Source organism: Rhinolophus sinicus, linkage group LG04 (genome assembly GCF_036562045.2).
Source record: "Rhinolophus sinicus isolate RSC01 linkage group LG04, ASM3656204v1, whole genome shotgun sequence".
Taxonomy (NCBI): Eukaryota; Metazoa; Chordata; class Mammalia; order Chiroptera; family Rhinolophidae; genus Rhinolophus; species Rhinolophus sinicus.
The window spans coordinates 170,364,676-170,384,797 of NC_133754.1; the positions used below are offsets into that span (position 1 = coordinate 170,364,676).

At 41.0% G+C, this 20,122-nt stretch overlaps 1 protein-coding gene across 9 annotated transcripts in view; it reads left to right on the top strand.

The window, feature by feature from the left end:
* Positions 1 to 20,122, top strand: part of SNX30 (sorting nexin family member 30) — a 179,963-nt gene that overhangs the window by 40,375 nt on the left and 119,466 nt on the right. For all 9 annotated transcript variants that reach the window (XR_012495895.1, XR_012495894.1, XM_074330844.1 and 6 more), the window contains exon 2: positions 17,112 to 17,303. Coding sequence is in view for 7 of the 9 variants with exons in the window: in XM_074330843.1 (XP_074186944.1) it covers positions 17,112 to 17,303 (192 nt within the window). In the remaining 2 variants the exon portion in view is untranslated. The remainder of the gene's footprint in view (positions 1 to 17,111; positions 17,304 to 20,122) is intronic.

The following is a 20,122-nucleotide window of genomic DNA, read 5'->3' on the forward strand; positions in this document are numbered from 1 at the left end:
TCTCCATGCTCTTTTGGCTCTGAACAGAGCTTTGAAAAAGCCATTTTATTTTTTATTTTTTGTTTTCCTAAATATTTTTTAGTGTAGTATAGTAGAAACTTTAGCACCAGAGGTAATATTTGCCAATTTGATGGGAGAAAATGCTATCTTGTTTTCATTTTGTTGTTTACTCTTCATGTTTCAATTATTGGCCATATTTGATTTTCAAAACCCTTAATATATTAAAGCAAACAACCTTTTCCCAGTGTGTTATCTTTTCATTTTTACTAACTGTGTCTTTTTCACATAGAGACAAAAATTGGTAAATTTGTTGTTCTTTTCCTTTATAGATTCTGCTTTTGGTTTTGGGTTTAGAGAACTCCCTCCCAACTGCAGGATTTTATATACTGTTCACGTGAATTAGGAATCATCAAACAGAGGCCAAGAGGTCAAATCTGGCCAGCTACCTGTTTTGTACAGCCCATAAGTTAATTATTTTCTAACTTGTCATTTTGAAATAATTATGGATTCATAGATGACCAAAAATGTGTATAAGGAGATCCCAGGTATCCTTTAGTCAGTTTCCAACAATGGTACTATTTTGCATCACGGTACTAGGAACTTGGCATTGGTGCAATCCACAGGACTCATTCAGAGGTCACCAGTTCTACATATGCTCATTTGCATGTGGGTGCACATGTGTATTTAGTTTCGGGCATTTCTATCATGTGTAGGTTTCTGTAACCAGCACCACCACAATCAAGATACAGACTGTTCCATCACTACAGGCTCCCTCCTGCTACCCTTTTGTAGCCACACTCACCCCATCCGTAACCCCTGACACTATCAGTCTTCAGAGTGGTTTTTCTATTTTTAAATGGCTGAAAAAAAGATTTATATTTGGTGATATGTGAAAATTGGCATAATTCAACTTTTAGTGTCCATAAATAAAATTTTATTGGAATATAGATATACTCGTTGGTTTACCTACTGTCTACGGCTGCCTTTGGACTACAGCTGCAGACTTGGGATGTTGCAACAGAGACTATAGGGCCCGCAAAGCTGAATATATTTACTGTCTGATCCTTTGCAAAAAAAGTTTGCTGGCCCCTGATATAAATCATCATCTAATATTCTTTTTTTTTTTTTTTAAATCTTGCATTTAATTCTTTACATGACCTGATATTTATTTTTGCATTTGGTGTTAGAGAAGGATGTAACTTAATTGTTTTCTGGGTGGTTAACCAAATTCTCCATCAGCATTTATTGAATATTCTTTTCCTCACTATTTGAAGTTCTATAGTTATCCTACATTAAAAACTCAGATCTGGGGGCTGGCCTGGTGGGTGGCTCAGGCGGTTAGAGCTCCATGCTCCTAACTCCAAAGGCTGCCAGTTCGATTCCCACATGGGCCAGTGGGCTCTCAACCACAAGGTTGCCAGTTCGATTCCTTGACTCCCGCAAGGGATAGTGGGCAGCGCCCCCTGCAACTAGCAACGGCACCTGGACCTGGAGCTGAGCTGCGCCCTCCACACCTAAGATTGAAAAGGACAACAACTTGACTTGGAAAAAAGTCCTGGAAGTACACACTGTTCCCCAATAAAGTCCTGTTCCCCTTCCCCAATAAAATCTAAAAATAAAATAAAATAATAACCTTATTAATAATCTCAAAAAAACAACAACTCAGATCTGTTCCATCAATTGAGGAATGACAGGGTAAATCATTAGCTATTTGGGCAGGATGTTTGTTACCCATGAGTTCTCTGGCGATGAGAAGCCTTTACCCCCTGCATTAACACTGAATGTTCAAGTCAGATGTGCCCATTCACAATGGTATCTGACCACTCAGGTTTATTTCTATGCGTAGATGCTATGGTGGGGTCTTGTTTAATTTTCCAGAGTCACTGGGGGATTGCAGATGGCCAAGTGCAGCTGTTTGTTCATGGTTTCTGGTCCTTTATGTTGGATCCTCCCTGGAGCTGACTGGCTCTTAAAATCCCGTGAGAGGGGAAGTGGCTTGATTTATTTCTCTGACATTGATGCATCAGGATTGTTTTAAGAAACACGTGTGAAAGATTGTTCACAGCCAGGTGCTGGTGCAGATGCAAAGGTGATTGGATTTTTGTCTCCAAGTCCTGTAATATTAGCCTCAAGAGTTTGCTTTCTATTTTGGGGTTTTGCTGTGTTTTTGAGTCAACACATAGCCCAGGCTCCCAGGGCGCTCAGCTGGCCACCTTCTGCTCTCTGTTCCTTGGGTCATTTGTTCAGATCACCCAAGGAGAACCCTCTGGCCAGATGTCGCAGTCATGCCATGATGCCAGCCTGTGGGCTGCTTGTTTGTGTGGCCACCTTACATTCCCGTGGTGGGAGTTGCTGGCTTGTGCCAGTGGAAAAATGACTTGAATGAGGCAGGTATCACTGAAGCGGAAGATTGGAGGTGAGTGGAAAGAATCTGCTCTAGGAGGCAGCTCTCACCTGGGTAAGAATGTTAGGTACTCAGTGACGTTGGTTTTAAGCCTTTGCTGAATAGTCGCTTTGACAGGGCTTCCCTCTTGTCCTAAGGATGGGCTCTGTGGATTTAAGGACAAGCACATAGGGCTGCTGAACTTGAGTTTACTGGATTTTGTTAGCACTGCAGCAATTGCTAATCCCCTGTAATTTACCTGTGTTTGAAACATGATTCCCTCCTGCTGTGGCCAGACTGTTTTTTTCCACCTAGGAAACATTCCTCAGAGTATCCCAGGCCATTTGAGCTTAGTGTTGAGCACACTTCTCATCTGCCTTTTCCTCTTAGTGGCTTCTACCACCTAGTTCAGGTCCCATTGGGGTGGTGGTGGGGAGGAGGGTGTGCCTGGACCATTGCAAGAGCTCCCCCAGCTGATCCTTCTCTTATCTCCTATTTCTTCCCCTTTTTATTTGTTCCGTGTGCTTTTTCTAAAGTCTTTTTTTAAAATTAAACTTAATGTATGACTGCCACTTGCTTGCCTAAAAGCTTAGTCATTGCCTATGAGGGATCTTAAGATCCCTCAGCGTCTGGAGCTAATCGGCTTATTTCCTGCTGCTTCCTGTGGGCAGCTCAGTTCTGTCCATGATGATGGTCTGCAGCTTCGCCTGCGCACTTCACACCATCAGTTTTGCTGATGCAGGATCCACACCAGGCACGCCTTTCTCTTCCATGGACTGGATCATCATTGTGTCTAGTGGGCTTTCACAGACATTCTCCATAATCGCCATATAGTCTAGCTCCCTGCTCCCGGTGCTCTTGCCGTCTTCCAGCAAACATTGGTGAGTTTAGGTGGTCTTTTTTTATGGCCGCAAAGCTACTGGTAGGAGACCTGCAATTTAAACCCAGGCCTTCTGCCATCCTACGAAGCCTTCGGTCAGACTGCCCCCTTGAAGCCTTCCTCCCAGGGCAGAGTTACTCTCCCTTTCTCTAGACTCTAGCACAGCAGGTTTTTCCTTATTCATATGTTTATCACGTTAGATCACAGTTGCTCTTTGTCCTGGGTCTATGCCACACCCCATACCCACCCTAATTCTTGATTCTTCAAGTAAATTTCTTATCTGCTTGCTTTCCCCTGAATCTCCAATAGTACCTGGTGTTCAATGGGAACTCGGTAAGTGTTTGTTTGGATGAATGCATGAATGAATAGATTTTTCTTTCCATGTCCTCTAATTTGTGGTTTGGAGGAATATGGTACCGTGGTAATCAGGCTACTTAAATCTCCCATGTGTTGGAAAACATCTCCTTTGGTCTATAGAACAAATAGAAAGTGATAATTATTTTGCCCCATTCCCTCTGCCATTTTATAGATATAATCGAGTTTTTTTATTTCATCACTTGGAGAAAGGTACTTGAAACATATTTAATTTTATATATATTATAGGAATATATATGTATGAATATAGGAATTATAGGAATATATATTCCTATAATATACAGAGGGTGCCAAAAAGTATACACATTTTAAGAGATGTTACCTTAAAATGTATACATTTTTGTTGCACCCCCAGAATATCTATATTCCTATTTTATATAAGTATGTATATATAAAATTCCTTTTACGTAAATTTTGCAGCCATACCTAAGATTGGCTTTGAGGGAAGTTAGCTCTCCCTTAATCTATTAGCACCTCCTCCCCCCACAACAACCTTAACTAAAAAATAATATTTTTCACTTTGGACAGTTGGCATTTTTCTCTGTCATATGTGAAGTGTAAATAAAAGCATCATGAGAAATCCTTGATATTTACTGATCTTTTGTAAATTGGCGTCAAAACAAACCTCCACCCTACCCCCACCCAGTGTAGACGGTACCCCATAGCCTCTGCTGCACCAACATGTGGGAGCTCTCTCATTTTCACCTTTGTTTTATATCTATAGGTTATAGGCAAATAAGATTTTTTTCCCTCATTCACTCTTTGACTTACTTCACCTGTTTCAGCCCATCTGCCATCTGTACCTCATCTGAAATTTTTCCACTTGCCATTATTCAAAGGGCTTGTTTCTGCCTCTGAAGCTCATGTGAGACGGCCAGACCGATTAGTATTAAGTTTAAGGTCTTTTTCTTTCGTGTCCTTCCTTCCTTCCTTCCTTTCTTTTTCCTTCTTTCCTTGTCTGTTTACTTAGTTGTGAATCTCTAATCAGTGTTGAAACTCTTGGAGCAGTGTGGCTCTAGACTGTCCCATTCCTGCTTTTCCTTTTGCTCTTGACTGTTTAGACTGTGGTCAGACTCTTGGTTTTTAAGTGCTTCTTTCTTTTCCAATGAATCAGTTAACCATGGAAATAAAAAGGACTGCCCCACATCCAGTCTGAGTCATGTTAGTAGGAACGTGGGAATTACATCTGGAGCAGACAGGTAGCCAGATGTATTTAAAGCCTGGCAATCCGTCTGCACTTTTAGGTAGGAAGCAGGTTAGATTCTGGCTTCAAAAAAGGATGCCATGAGGCATACTGTGTCTCAGGCTTTGAAGAGTCTAACCGAAAAGCATCTTTGTGGTAAGGTGCAGATTCCTGAATCAGTACAACAGTATTTGCTGCCACAAAACTAGTATTGGGAGAAGCCTATGCATCCTGTAGGAGAAAAAAATGAAGTGAAATTGTTTTCAAGAGTGAGCTAGTTGAATAGAGTCACATATTTCCTTCTAATTTAACAAATTCTCATCTCATCTCTTAGTTTTAGGTTTGGGGTGAGGGTTTAAGGACATCCCACCCCTAAAGGTAGGGTATATGTGTCACACATGATTGAATATGAGAGTACTCTAGAGGTCAATTTGAATTTGGGTAGCTCATGGAAATTGGAAATTGAAATGTACTTTGGTTTCCTCTTTTTAGTTTAGAGAGCTAGTTTAGAATCTGCAGTGCCTAACTTTATTCCCCCACGGGTATTTTTAGGACTCTAAAAGTGATAGGCTCTCTGACGGGAGATTCAAATTCACACATGCACATGCAAAACTTGGCACATAATTTTGGTGTGGGGTTCCTATGGATGCCAGGGAAAGAGGCCCTGTTGCAGAGGAATGGTGAGCTTTAGGTAATCTCTGAGGCAGGGACACTTTTAGTCTTGCTAAATGTGCAAGGCTTTTTTTGAAGCACAGCTGAGATGTGTGGGCTGTAAGTGTGGAATTAACAGTAACCACTTGGCACTAGCTGTTGGTTGTGGAGTCCTGCCCTGTTCTGTTCCTCACCTGAGTGGTTTTTGTTTTTGAAAAGGTTTGCTCTGGGGTGATGATTCATCAACAGGTATTTGATCACCTAGTACACAGTCAGCTCTCTATAGTATGTTGTTTTGTCTAGGCCTGTGTCCTGAACACCAAGACAGATCTTTTCCTTTAACTTTCCGTAGGTATCTGACTTGTTTCATCAAACACTGAGTGTGTTCCATATATTTCAGCCTGTGTCAGATGGCAGCGTAAAAACATGTAAACAGTTTTGTAAGATGAACAAATGGCACAGTTAAGCGGTTGGTATGGGGTGAAGGGTGGGAAAAAACTGACATTTATTAAGGTATTGTGCTAGGCACATTGTGTTTTCTTTAATCCTTACACCCACCGTGTCATGGATGGAGAAACAGAGTTTGAGTACCTTACCCCAGGACCAGCGAGGAGCAAAACCAGGATCAAGGCCAGTCATTTGAACTCCAAGCCCAGGCATTCCTTCCTTGTCTCTTCTGTTAAAGAATAGAGTGGATAGAGTAGGACAGGGTAGGAAGAGCATAGAAATGAGAACCTTACAATGAGTCTCCACAGTAGGTTAATTTCATAGTCTTTATGAAGCATCATTTATCGTCTGTTGATTTCCACTCACAATATAATTTTTCTCAGTTGGCCTTTTAGAGCTCTTTATCTGCTTGTCTATGTCACTCTCTTCCTATTTAAGATTCAAGGAATGCGTCTGGGTCGTGGTGTAACACAGCCCCAGATGACAGACCAAAGACCTGGGTTCCTCACATACCACTTGAGTGACCTCATGCCTGCCACTTCTAAGCCTCTTACATGTAACATGACAACTCGGATGATCTCTGAGGGCTACTGGGCCCCAAATCCTTGTGTGATTTGGTGCAGAACTGTCAGTGGAAGAATGAATGCCTTATGTAGCTTTATGGATTTTCAGTTGCAGGATCCTGACAACACGTCAAGATGGGCAGAAAAGACAGCAAGGTTTAGGAAGAGTCACATTCTCTTTGGATATGGGCTTTTGGGGGAAGTTTAATTCATCTTTTTAGAAAGCTGTCTGCTTGGGCTTTGGGGTACCCCTGACGGCATGCACGTATGTGATCAGCAATAGAGGCAAGACCTTCGTGTTGTGGGTCTTAGTTATCATTCAGGGACAAGCTTTTGGAAATACCGCTCCTCCTTCAGTGGCAGTGATTTCTCAGCCTGGAATGTCCATGCCATGCTGTCCCCCAGACTTGTTTTCCATGTGGCAAATGTACTCCTTCTCAAGTTGCCCCAGCATCCTTTGCTCGCCGCCTGCATTTTGCATGGAGCTCTATTATAAGCCGTATTGTGTTCCGTCATAGTTAGAGGTTTTCATGTCCATACGTCCAGCTAGACTGAATTATTTAAACACAGGTGTCATATCCTATTTTGTTTGGTAACCCTCCATTGCATTTGGACTGTTTAATATGTACTTGAAATAGTCGGTCCTCCGTAGAAGGAATGGAAAGGGCTCATGTTTAAATTCAGCTGAGAGCGGGGAAAAACCTTTGCTCCCAGGAATCACAGGAATGTCTGGAGAAGCGATTGCTAGTCTGGCGATTCTTAGAAAAAGCTCGGAACAGACATTGGACAGTTAGCCAAGGAATGTGGACTCGCACTCTTTCATTTTGACATCATTTGTGATCTTGTTGGAGATACTGTTTTTTACATCAGGCCTGCGGTTGGGTTTTACTTGAATGGCAGGTTTACTAGTAGAAGAGGTAGGGAAGCATTTTCAGTTGTAAACAACTTTATTAACCTTCAATTAAGCTTTGAAACAGGTGGTCTCTTAAACCATGCCTAAAGAAGAAGAGCCTTTTTTACCTCATGAGAAATGGTACAGAATCCAAAGAAGGAAAATATAACTCTTCAGGGAAGATGCCGGAAACCACAGACTGGTCGGCCTTGGGAACTTGGAAATGCTCGTGCAAGTGTCCTCAGAGGTTTCGGAGAATATTTTGAGCTAGGGATTCCAGGGTGGGGTGGGGAAGAAGGGGGAGTGAACTTCCTACTAATAAGTCCCAAAACTTAGGATATTCAGATGTGTTTGAATTATTCTACAGAAACCCAACCAACAAACAAAAGATAAATCCCCACATCTTAAAATTACTTACTGTTTATATCAGGTATTTCCTATTTAGATTTAAAAACTAACTGTATAGAGAATTTAATAGCTGTATGTATTAGTCAGTCTTACTGTGATAATAAACAACTCCAAAAATTAAAAGGTTTGCTGCAATCATTAATTTCTAAGCCACGCTGTGTGTCGGTGTCTGTGTCATTTGCTGTGACTCTTTGTCCCAAGTCTCCCTTCCATTCTGAAGGAGCAGCCCCTGTTTGGGACATGCTAGTTTCAAGGCAGAGGAGAGAGAACAAGAGAGCCGGTGGGAACACGCAATGGCTCTTAAAGTGTCTGCTCCCATCTGGTCTATGTCACATTCGCTGCTGTGCCCTTGGCCAGTGCAAGTCGTGTAGCCAAGCGAAAGTCAGTGGGGTGCGGATATGTCCTCCCGTGGGTAGTCACTTGGCAATAGTAAGAATGTATAATCCTCTCAAAGGAAGGGAGTTAATAGCTGCAAACGATGATATAATCTACCATATAGTTTGTGTCCTCTCCTTTCGTCGGTGAACATTATTTAGTAAATACATCCATTCCAATTTATCGTTTTAAAATGCTTTAAATACATTTTCTCCCTGTTATGTGTATTCCATTTTTACGTTAATTTTGGGGGAAGCCGACCTCTTGCCAGGGAATGGTGCGGTGAATCGTTGCCTGTTTTCAAGTACTCTTCAGTACTTCGGTGCATGGAGCGCTAGCGTGCATCATTGCATTAGAGTCTCCAGAACAACTGAATAGTGGGGTGATGTTAGGTATCAGAGTCTTGTTTCTGAATTTAGTAGACATACCTCCAGGGTTACACATTGTTTGTGCTTTAAAAAAATTCGTATTGAGATTTTACTTAACATACCCTAAAATTCACTATTTTAAAGTATACAATTGAGTGGTTTTTAGTATATTCACAGCATTGTGCAACCATCATTACTGTCTAATTCCAGAATACTTTTGTCACCTGGAAAAGAAACGCCATACCCCATAAGCATTCATTCCCATTCTGCCTTCCTGCCAGCCTCTGGCAGCCCCAAATCTGTTTTCTGTCTCTCTGGATTGGCCTGTTCAGCACATTTCATATCAATGGAATCATACGCATGTCTTTTCTTGTCTGGTTTCTTTCACTTAAGAGTAATATTTTCAAGGTTCATGGCTGGTGTTTTCTGATATACACTCTTTCATATTTAGGAACTTTTATTACTTAATTTTACTTAGAGATTTTAATGAAGTCATTGATATTGAAATAGTTTAATATTCAACTAATGAAGAAATACCAATAAGCATTTTGGTAATTGTGGGCATGATTGTATTCATCAGTGATTATGTCATCAGGGAATGTAATACGTTGCATTAGTAAATTTCTTAATGTTAAATCATTCTTGATTTCCTGAAATACATTTGGCTTAAACCTGGTATGTTCTTCTTTTTAAAAATTCTTCTAATATACCATATGCCGTTACTTTATTGACAATGTTTACACATATCTAACTTCCTTTTTTGGCCTAATAGATATAAGTAACCTTCATAAAATTATTTGAAAGGTTTTTCCATTTTTTAAAAATCTGTGTCTTAGACTGAGTAAAACAGGACTTGCTCCTTGAGGTTCATTAGAATTCAGCTGTAAAACCATTGGGGCTTAGCTTACCTGTTTAGTAAAAGTTCTCTGATAACAGTTCTGTGGTTATTTATTTGTTTAGGTTTTCTCTCTCAATTTCACTTTCGCCACATATTTTCCTACTAAGCTATCTACTCATATAGACTTCCAATTTTATTGGCATAGTTATTCATAGAACATTTTTATAATTTATGATCATATACAGAGGTAAGATTTAAATAGTTATTGCCTGCCCTCCCCTACCCCCTTTCTGTGTTGATCAGGCTTCCTAAGTTTAGTTTATCTAATTCATCTTTTAGAAGAATACAATTTGGGTTTTGTTCATAGCCTTTACTCTTTCTCTTCTGTTTGCAATTTGTGCTTTAATGTTTTTATTCTCTCTTCCCCTTGTTTTTTAAATGGAAGCACAAAGAGGATGTAGCCTAACGTGTGGTTTTGTGGGATAAATGTTTTCAAATGGATATATTTATCTGCTCTTGAGGACTGTGCTTCTTTCTTCATATTTAGGTTTTCTTGGGTCTGAATGATACGTTAATATAGCTCGGATGTGTTTTTCAGTTTTCTTATGTCTGATAAGGTAATGCAGGTCTGCTGTCTGCCTCCCATCAGAACAAGTGAATGATTGGACTCCCTCTGTTTCTACCTGACGTTAGGCTTGTCTTTCTGGGGTCTTAGGTTGAGCTGAGTCGTCAGTTGACAGATCAGTTGAGTGATCGATCTGTCAGTGGGGAAAGGAGTCAGATAAGAAAGCCAGCCAGGGTCCTGGGCAGTCAGTCGGTCAGGGAAACTTGGTCTGCTTCCTCTCTCTGTCTGGACGAGTGTAGCCTGGCTTCCTTCTCGTCTTAGGTGCTCTCCTCATCTCTGTAGAGACCACTCCTTCAGAATTTGCAGGCCTGCCTGCTTTGTGCTTTGTGGACCCAGGGCAGCTGGCCCAGTTGCCTTCATGTTCCTCTGACTTTCCTCTTGCATCGCTCCCTCCCATGGCGAGATACAGGTGTGTGGGCAGGCCTTCCTCTGCTGGTAGTCCTCTCATGGGGTATCTGCCTGTGCGTGACTTCCCCTCGCTGACGCAGCCAGACACTCTGGTGGCCTCCCTTTGTCCCGCTATTGACCCTTGCACTCCCCCAGGCCTCCTAGACAAATCAGAGTGTATGTGGGGAGTTCAGGACATTTCCTATTTCTTAGGTATCTTAAGTAACCTCAGTGACATGGGTTAAAGATACCTCTTAGTTCTTTTCTCAGTTGTGTCCCAGTTATACACACTGGAAAATCTTAGAGAGTTTTGCATTTGGATGGCACCCTTTCCCGGCTTCCTGGTATGATTCCAAAGTCACTGTTTCTCTCCCTGCCTCCCCCCCCCCCCCTTCTCTCCCATTCTCCAAGTTGTTAATATCTTGAGGGTTGAAAGAGGAAGAAAGCAAAGGCTTGTTTGTGTTCAGTTCACTGAGTTTATCTAAAAGTCTAGATTTATCATTTTAAAATGAGTGTGTACCATTCTTATTGGTAAATACAACCATTTCCTGTGTTTGTTGTCAAGTTAAATTTACAAAGTTTAATTGAACCTTTGGGATTTTTCCAGGGTTCACTCTGTGTTCTTTGCACTGCTATGAACATCTTTGAACAGAACATTTTGGGAAATATCCCTTTGAATTTATTCTCCAACGTGGGCTTAAATTTAACTTTACAACAAAGTCAACAATCAAGAGTGTTGTGTTCAGTTTGGACACATTCATTCTTCAAGCATCTCCTGTGGGGGGTGGAGCAGGTGGGAGGGAAAGGAGGATAAGTCAGGTGCAGTCTGTGTATTCAAAGAGCCCCGTTCTCCCCTGAACTGTAAGGATACCCTCAGAGGCTTTGTCAGGCTCTTCTGAAACTCCATCACCCGCATTCCTCTAATAGTATCAAAAATAGAAATTAGTCATGAAGCATGACTTGTATTTATTAAATCCATGTTGGCTCCTAATGTACACCACTTTCCTGTATGTTTAATATAATATAGAATTTTGCCAGTGATTTATGTTAATTTAATAATCTCTCTCGTGGCTGGCTAACCACAATGGTGGATCTTGTAACTGAAATTCTCTGAACCAGAGGGATTTCTGAAGCAGCCTAGGCATGTATTTCGCTTCCTAGGTAAAAGGGGCAGAGGGGGAGAAGAAATTCTCTTATAACTGAAACCTACATGGTGAGAATTGATATTTTGGAGCAAGGAGGAATTTTCATTTACTTATCAACTATGTAGTTGTAACTTTCATAAGGGCTCCTGTAGATATCTATTGCTACAGTGAAATCATTAAGGAAAGTGTATTTGAGGTACCAACTATGACTGTCAATACAGTTTTTATTTTCAGCAGCATTTAGTAAGTGTTTATTGTGTACCCAGCCCCATCGTCTATAAGGGGAGGCAAGAATACTTGTAGACAAGTGGACTTCATATTTTTTGTAGTATGTTAACAGTGATGTAGCACCTACCATGTTCCAGGCACTATTCCAATTGCTTTCATATACTAACAAACTCAATCCCATGATACCCATTTTATAAATGATGAAACTGTGGCCTAGAGAGATTAAGAAACTTGCTTAAGGGGCGGCTAGTTAGCTCGGCTGGAGCAGTGCTCTTGACAACAGGGTTGCTGGTTCGATTCCCGCATGGGCCAGTGAGCTGCGCCCTCCACAACTAGATTGAAGACAATGACTTGACTTGGAACTGATGGGTCCTAGGAAAAAACACTGTTACCCAGTAAAATTAAAACACACAAAACAACAACAACACAACAAATAGCAAAGTTTTTTTAAAAAAAGCAACTTGCTTAAGTCACACTACTAGCAAATAGTGGAACTACGGTTCAAAACTGGACAGTCGGTTCAGGTTAGCTTCCGTTTCACTGTCTTTCAAAAGGTATTTACCAAGTGTCTTCTATTGGCAAGGGATTGAGTGAGGTCATTTCTAAGGCTCGTTTATTCATCAAATACTTACTGAGTATCTACTATGTGCCAGAGGATAGAGGAGGGAGCAAGACAAAGCCTTTGGTCTTGTGGAATTTACTGACTAGCGGGGAGTCAGATAATCAGTCAGTCACTAACAAATTTTCAGATACTGACAAGTCCTGTGACTAAAGCAAAGCCAGGTGAGGGGCTGGAAAGTGATGGAGGGTACCGGGATATTTTCAGATTTTGTGACTGAGGAGGTCTCTCAGAGTAGGTATCATTTGAGCAGAAGCCTGCTTGAACATGGGAGCCAGCCACATGGGAACCTGAGGGGAGAGGAGTGTTCCAGGTAGAGTGAGCCGCAAGTACCAAGGCCCTTAGGTCAAAATGAGCCAAGTGTCTAGAGCAGGACAATCTAGGGAGAGAATGTCTATAACAAGGTTAGAGAGAACGATAAGGTCATATTGGCCCTTGCAGGTTATGGGAGGGAGTTTGGAGAGTTATGAGCAGGAGAGTGACATGCTTCGGTTAACATTTTTTTTTCTTTTTTAAAAATTCAATTATTTTTAATGAGGTATAATTGATATACAACATTATATTAGTTTCAGGTGTACAACATAATGATTTGCTATTTGTGTATTTTGTGAAATGATCACCTCAGTAAGTCTAGTTAACATCCGTCGTCACACAGTGACAGAATTTTTTTTCTTGTGATGAGAACTTCTAAGATTTGTTCTCTTAGCAACTTTCAAATACACAATATAGTATTAACTCTGTTAATAATGCTAATCATGATTAATGAATAATGATAATAAATGTTAATAATGATTGACATTTTTCAAGGAACTCTTTGGCTGCAGTATAGAGGACTGACCATAGGGTAGCAAAAATGAAACAGAAGGTCTTTGTGTTGCGCCCAGGACTCTCACTTCTTGATTCAATACTTCACGTTGGTCACAAAGGTGCTGCTCTCTCACAGTCGCCACTGTAGACGCTGGTGTGTCCGCGTAGCCGACCCACTGCTGGAGGACTCTGTGGGCGGAGGAGTCTGGGTCGTTCCGTTCTCCTAGCCCTCTGCTGTTTCCTCCTAAGATTTTTCTCTCCGTGTTTGTTTCTCACGAGGACCATATCTTGAGGGAGTCATTTGGGAAATACTTGTATTAAGACCCTAAGGAAAATGTTAGCTTTTCTTGACGGCCTTCAAAAACAGATGCTTCATGTTTACCCAAAAGGATGTATGGCCAGAGAGTGGAGATGAGGGACTGTATTGGGTTGGAAAAAGCCACACAAAGAGGATTCAGCTTGATAAGAACCTTGAACTAGGAACCAGAAACCTGGCTCAACTTACTAGCATAGCGACACCTAGTGTCGATGCATTTGAACAGATTACTTAACCTTTTTGGGTCGGCTTGCTCATCAGTGGAGACAGTAACTGTCCTGCTGACCTCGTGAGGCTGACATGGGGTGCAATGAAGTAAGAATGTGGAAGCACTGTGTACAGAGGTACCGTAGAAATCTGAGCTGGTAGCATCCCTTTTTAGGAAATTACAGATATTTGTAGTTTGTCGGCTATTTGTGTATGTTCAAATAGTATTCTGTGAAACCCTCGTAGTAAGAATGTGAGTGTTTTCCCTGGTCATGTAGTCCTAAGAGGAAAGAATGTGCAGTGTGCAATAAGATCTGGTTGACTGACTTTTCCCATCCCCACCCCTACTAACTGATTAGAAAACCAGTTAGTATCCCACTGTCTGGTCAAGACATTTCAGACCTTTGTGTGGGCTGTTCCTGGAAGGCTCTTGGCTGAGGTCCCCAGAGCAAAGGTTAGTTAGGGGAGTTGACCTGGAGTCACTGGGAGACCTGCAAATGAACAGATAGATAATTACACATACACAGCACACACGCGCACACACACACGCACACACACATAGGTGAACAAGGCACAGTAACAGTTGTTGGGGACTCTGTTTGTGGATGTTATATATGTAAATCAATCATTAAAACTGTGAAAATTGTTTCTGTGGAAATATCTTCCAATTATTGACAAGGGAGTGACTAATTCTGCCAAGTGGTGAGTAGAACGAGGAAGGCTACTGAGAGGCGGGGCATTTGAACAGATTCCTGTGAGATACTTGGAGACCGCTACATGAAAAAAGAGGGGGGCTTTACAAACAAATATTAGGTTGTGAAAGAGCATGGTGGGTTTCAGGAACTGATGCCATGAGAAATGAGGCTGCTGAGATCGGTCCAGATTGTGGAAAACTGCTGTGTGAGCTGATGTTGGTTTATCTGACTAAAGATTTTGAATTCTTTCTGTTATGCAATGTTTAGCCATCTGTAGAGCCATCTGAGGCCCAGGGTGCTAATGTTGATAAAGTGCAAGGGTGGGCCCCTGAAATGCCAAGCATGGTGCCTTGCCCGAGGTCAGCATTTAAATAGTTACTGAAATGATGAAGATGACAAATTTCTCTGTCTCAGAGCTTCAGAGAAGATGTCTCTCTCAGATCCCCAGACACTGTGGTATGGACGCCGCATGCCCTGTGGTGTCAGTATGCTGACAAAGCAGTCAGATCAGATGGTTGCTGCTGTAGCTAGCTAACTAGATTCAACAGTCATGTCCACCCCAAGAGCCGCAGGAGTTCGCCTTCCCAGCTGACAAGCCCCGGGGCAGACTAGGAGTAGAGGTGGGTTCTAGTCCCATGAGTACCTTCTGTGAAAATGGTACTCTTTCGATAATTACAAAACATCTCTTTGGTGTTGCCTGTTAAGTATGGGATTAAATGATCTATGGTCAGTAGAGATGGGTGACAAAGGAAGTTGCCTTTTCTGTTTATTTTCCATCACCTACTGGGTTGGGTGACATTGCCCTCCACTGAAGGCCATGCTTCCCTTTGCCTTGTCCCACCCAGCACTCTGAACCGAAGTCCCATAATCAGCTAGAGCTCATGGATATGACTGCTAGGTTGACCTCTCGTCCTGTACGTTAATCTGGGGGCTCAGTCATATGAGTATGCGGCCTGCATACAAGAACAGAGAATTCAGAGGAAAGCACTTCCCATCCCCAGCCTGGGATCTGATGACCCCCACAGGTCAGGAATGTTTTCTGCATTCCTGACCAAGGCCCTTTCCGTGGTGTCATGTCACTTCCTTTTTTTTTTCCCCCTTTTTTTTCCTGTTTTTCTTTTTTTATTAGTTTCAGTTGTACAAAACAATGTAATAGACATTTATCATTTATATCCTTCAAATAGCGATAACCCCTCTCCCCCAATCTGCTACCCCTCTGACATCGCACAGAGCCATTACATTTCCACTGTCTTTATTCCTAATGCTGAACTCCACTTCTTATAACTATATATATGATTGTAGTTGACATTCATTCTTATTCAGCTTCAGGTGTACAGTGCATGTGACTTTCTTGCCATATTCCTTAGTGTTTGCCTCCTAATGATTCCAAGGTAACATTCAGAGGCTTTCACATCTACTGCTAGACAGGACTTTGTTCTCTGTTATCAAACCTTAAAACAAAAAAAAAGGTAACTGTAAGCTTGCAACTTTTTTGGCTATTGTAGGGACATAATTTATTCAGGTGGCTCCTACTAAAGCCTAAAGAGAAAGAGGTCCATAAGTTTTAAAATCTTTCCCTTCCTTTTTTCCCTGGCATTTGCCCACCCCCCTCCTTTAAAACTTTTTTATTATCGAAAATTTTCAACATATACAAAAGAGGAGAGAATTGTGTAAGAACCTGCAAATACCAACTTCAACAATCACCACTTTTGGGTCATCTTGTATCATCTAGATCCCCACCTACCCATCCTTAATTATTTTGAAGCAAATACCAGACATCCTATTATTTTATCCATCAGTATTTTAGTATGTATTTCTAAAAGATGAAGACTGTAAAATCTTAATACTTCCATTATCATATTTAATAATTCCTTAATATCATCAAATAACTGATCAGTATTCAAATTTCTCTCACTGTCTCAAAAATCTTTTAACATTTTGTTTTAATCAGGTTCCATTGCAATTGTTTATAGATCTCTTAAGTTTCTTTACATCTCTACGTGTTCCTTCTATCTCTTTTTTTTTTTCCCTTGCAACTTATTATTGAAAAAACTGGATCTTTCATTCTCTTTACTTTCACAGTGTGGATTTTGCTGATTGCATCTTCAAAGTATTGTTTAATTATCTTCCTCACTTCTCTATATTTCCTATAAATTGGTGGTGTGTCTAGAGATTTGTTTAGAACTCAGATTCCATTTTTTGGCAAGCATACTTTATAAGGGGTGTTGTGAATTTCTTTCAGGAGGCATATAATGTTTACTTGTCTCTTTCTGTTGGTTGATTCCGTTTTTAAATGTGTTAACGTATTTTAGAAGGTTCAGGTCCCTTAATGTTTACCTGGGGCCAGGTGGTTGTCTTCAGAAAGTGGGGAAAAGAGAATATGTGGTGTGCTCACCGAGTTCTTTCTGTTTGACGCCTGGTGGTGGTGGGGCTCTTAAGCTCTCTGTCCCTGAACTATTTTCTTCTATTGGTTCCTCCAGTGCTTGCCAGAAGATGAATGAGCATGCATTTGGTGTAGGGCATGGCCGTGGTGTGTTTGTCTTGGTCATAGAAGACCTGTTCACTTGAGAAATGTTAAGTAAGGAGAGGCTCAGATTCTTTGAAAGTTATTTTTGTATTTAGAGGTGTTTCTAGGTTTGGCTAAACAAACTACTTTTGCTGATATTCTCCAGGTGTGTGTTTTTGTTTAATTTCTAAAGTGATTCTTTCCTTCTTTCAGGATCTCATTTTGCCCAACGGTGGTACGCCAGCAGGCACTTCAAGTCCAGCCTCTTCATCTTCCCTTCTCAACAGACTTCAACTTGATGATGACATTGATGGTGAGACCAGAGATCTCTTTGTCACAGTTGATGATCCCAAGAAGCACGTCTGTACCATGGAGACTTACATCACATATAGGATCACCACCAAAGTAGGTCCCTTTATTATTGTCATCTGCCCGTGTTGGATGGTCTGAGAGAATTGGAGTCCTGCCTCCATGATTTCTGTCTTTGCTTCCTTTCTCTTTTTTGTTCAACTCTGTTCTTCTTTATTACAATTGTGGGCGTGGCTTTCTGAGAGAGTGGAGATATATATATATATATATATATATATATATATATGTGTGTGTGTATATATGTATGTACACACACACACATATATATTTTAAATCTTAAAATGAAGGGAAATTGTGACTATACTATTTCAAAGAAAACGTTTCATCCTTATACAGTTGACTCTTGAACAACATGGGTTTAAACTTTGTGAGTCCACTTGTACTTGGATTTTTTTTTCAGTGAAGATTATATATGTATTTTCTCTTCCATACGATTTTTGTATTAACATTTCCTTTTCTCTAGCTTACTTTATTGTAAGAATACAGTATGTAATACATACAGCATACAAGATATGTGTTAATTGACTGTTATTGGTAAGTTTCCCATCCACAGTAGGCTGTTAGTAAAGTTTTGGGGGAGTCAAAAGTTATACATGGATTTTCGACTGTGTGCAGAGGTCAGCACCCCTAATCATCATGGTGTTAAAGGGTCAACTGTACTTTCACTTATTTTCTATCATGATACTATTTAACATAGTAATATCACATTGCACTTGAAATTTACGAATCGTTGCATCAACCTAAATCTCTGTGACGAGATCAGTATCATTTGGTGTAATCAGACTAGATGGTAGGGGGAGAAGGAGTATGAGGAGGATGGAAACTAATATTTATTGATTTCTTGCTTTGTGCTGCTATGATATTCCTACCTTGTCCTTTCCACACCTGGTTCACATTTGAAAATTTGTCTATGTGTGCGTATACACATGCACTCACACTGTCTTCCCCCGTTACCATTGCCACTGGGTGGGTACCTACTGCTTCCCAGGCCTTGGGCTTGGTGCTTAGATGTGTATTATATCCTCAGAGGTCCTAGGTCCTCATACATATTCCCATCAGTTATTTCCAGTTACTTATTTTCCCCCTAGGGCCAGCTTATTTTTTACTTTGTCGTCAGTGAAATGCAAAACCTGTTTTTCCTGAATTTGTGCTCTAAACAGCTGAATGACAAGGTGACTGCCTTGCTGGCACAGCGATGCTTGCTCCCTTGATGTTTTTCCACCCTTACTTGATTCCTCTGCCCTGCAGTTTACTGCCCGAAGTGCTGATACTGCAGACCTCTGTTCACTGATTCACAGGCTAAGGCATGCGCTGCATCTCACCACTCTTTCCTGGGCTTCTTCCCTTCCCCCTTCCTTTTTGTGTTCTTATTTCTATCCCTTTTCCTGGGACTATTTGATTTCCTATAAGTCAGACGTCTTAGGATACTCTTTTCCAAGTTGCAGTCCCACATTTTCACTGTCTGTAATGCTAACACGTCAGGTGAACTTGTTGCAGTATTAACTTTTACTTATTACTGTCAATTCCCCTTCTGAGCTCACACCAGAGTCCTTTCATTTTCCTGTTTCAAATAGGGACAGCAGGTTTAGTATTTTGGTGATTCATTTGGAGCCTTCTTTCCGAATGTTGTGTTAAAGGATAGGTAGGATTGTGTCAGGATGAGAGAGAGAGAGGACAAACAGGAACATGGGGTCCCAAGCACTTGAACTTGTCCCAGGATCCCCACTTCTGCTAAGGTTCTCAGCAAACTTGATGGTCAGAGGACAAAGTCATATAAATATTTACTCTATTGCTTTGACTTTTGACTCCTGTCCTAATTTAGATTCCTGAGGACCAAAGCTGGACAAATTACAGAGCTGCTTTTGCCTGAACTAAAAAGAGCCTAGGGCTGAGAGCTAATGTGGGCAAAGCACTCTCTCCTCAAATCTAAGTCTTGGGTATCATCCTGTTTCTCCAGTGGTGGAGAGAGGTCTTTTCATGGCAGGCAGATCTTGGCAATTTTCTCTTCAGGGTCCTAGAAAGTATTGTCATATTAGGTAATTATTGAGCACTGAACCATGTGCTGTTTTTTTTTGCAATAGAAACCTTTAAATTTTATTTTATATAAGTAGTATAATTTCCCAATTATAGAGAAATTGGGAAACTCAAGTAAGATAAAACAGTGAAATAAAAGATCTATAAGCTCACCAGCCAGAAAGAATCACTTATAACTTTATGAACTATTGATCGCTATTCCCTTACAAAAATGAGTATTTTGCCTGCTGTCCATTCACTTAATATGTTGCGAACATCTTTCTATGCTAATAAATGCCAGTAAGCATGCTTTTATGCTATTATTTCTAAGACAGCAATAGTGTGCCACTCTACGGATGAGCTGTCACTTATTTTGTGCTAAGTGCTTTAAATATATCATCAGTTAATCTTCACACTCAATGAACTAGGCACTGGCAGTATTTTTGTGTTGCAAATGAGGAAACTGAGATACTGAGCTACTTTAAAAATTGCTGAAACACATGCAACTAATATGTGGTGAAGCTAGAACTTGAATCCAGGTCATGACAAAATTTTCAAGAGAGGGCTGCCCCCCGCCTTCCCAGCTCTTGTTTGCTACCAGGGCCTGGCAGTTGAAATGGTTGGTGATGTAGAAGTAGCCTGGAGGTTGGGGGAATGGAGAGGAGCCTTCAGCTCCCGTTAGGAGCCGTCCGCCTCTTTTCCCCATCACCAGTTAGTCATCACCAAGACTGTGCCTCAACTTGTCCCTCTTTCTAATACCTCGGTGGTCAACGGGCTGATTGCTGCTCAGACATCAAGTTATACATAAGGATTACAAAGTGGACGTTCGATTTAATGATAAG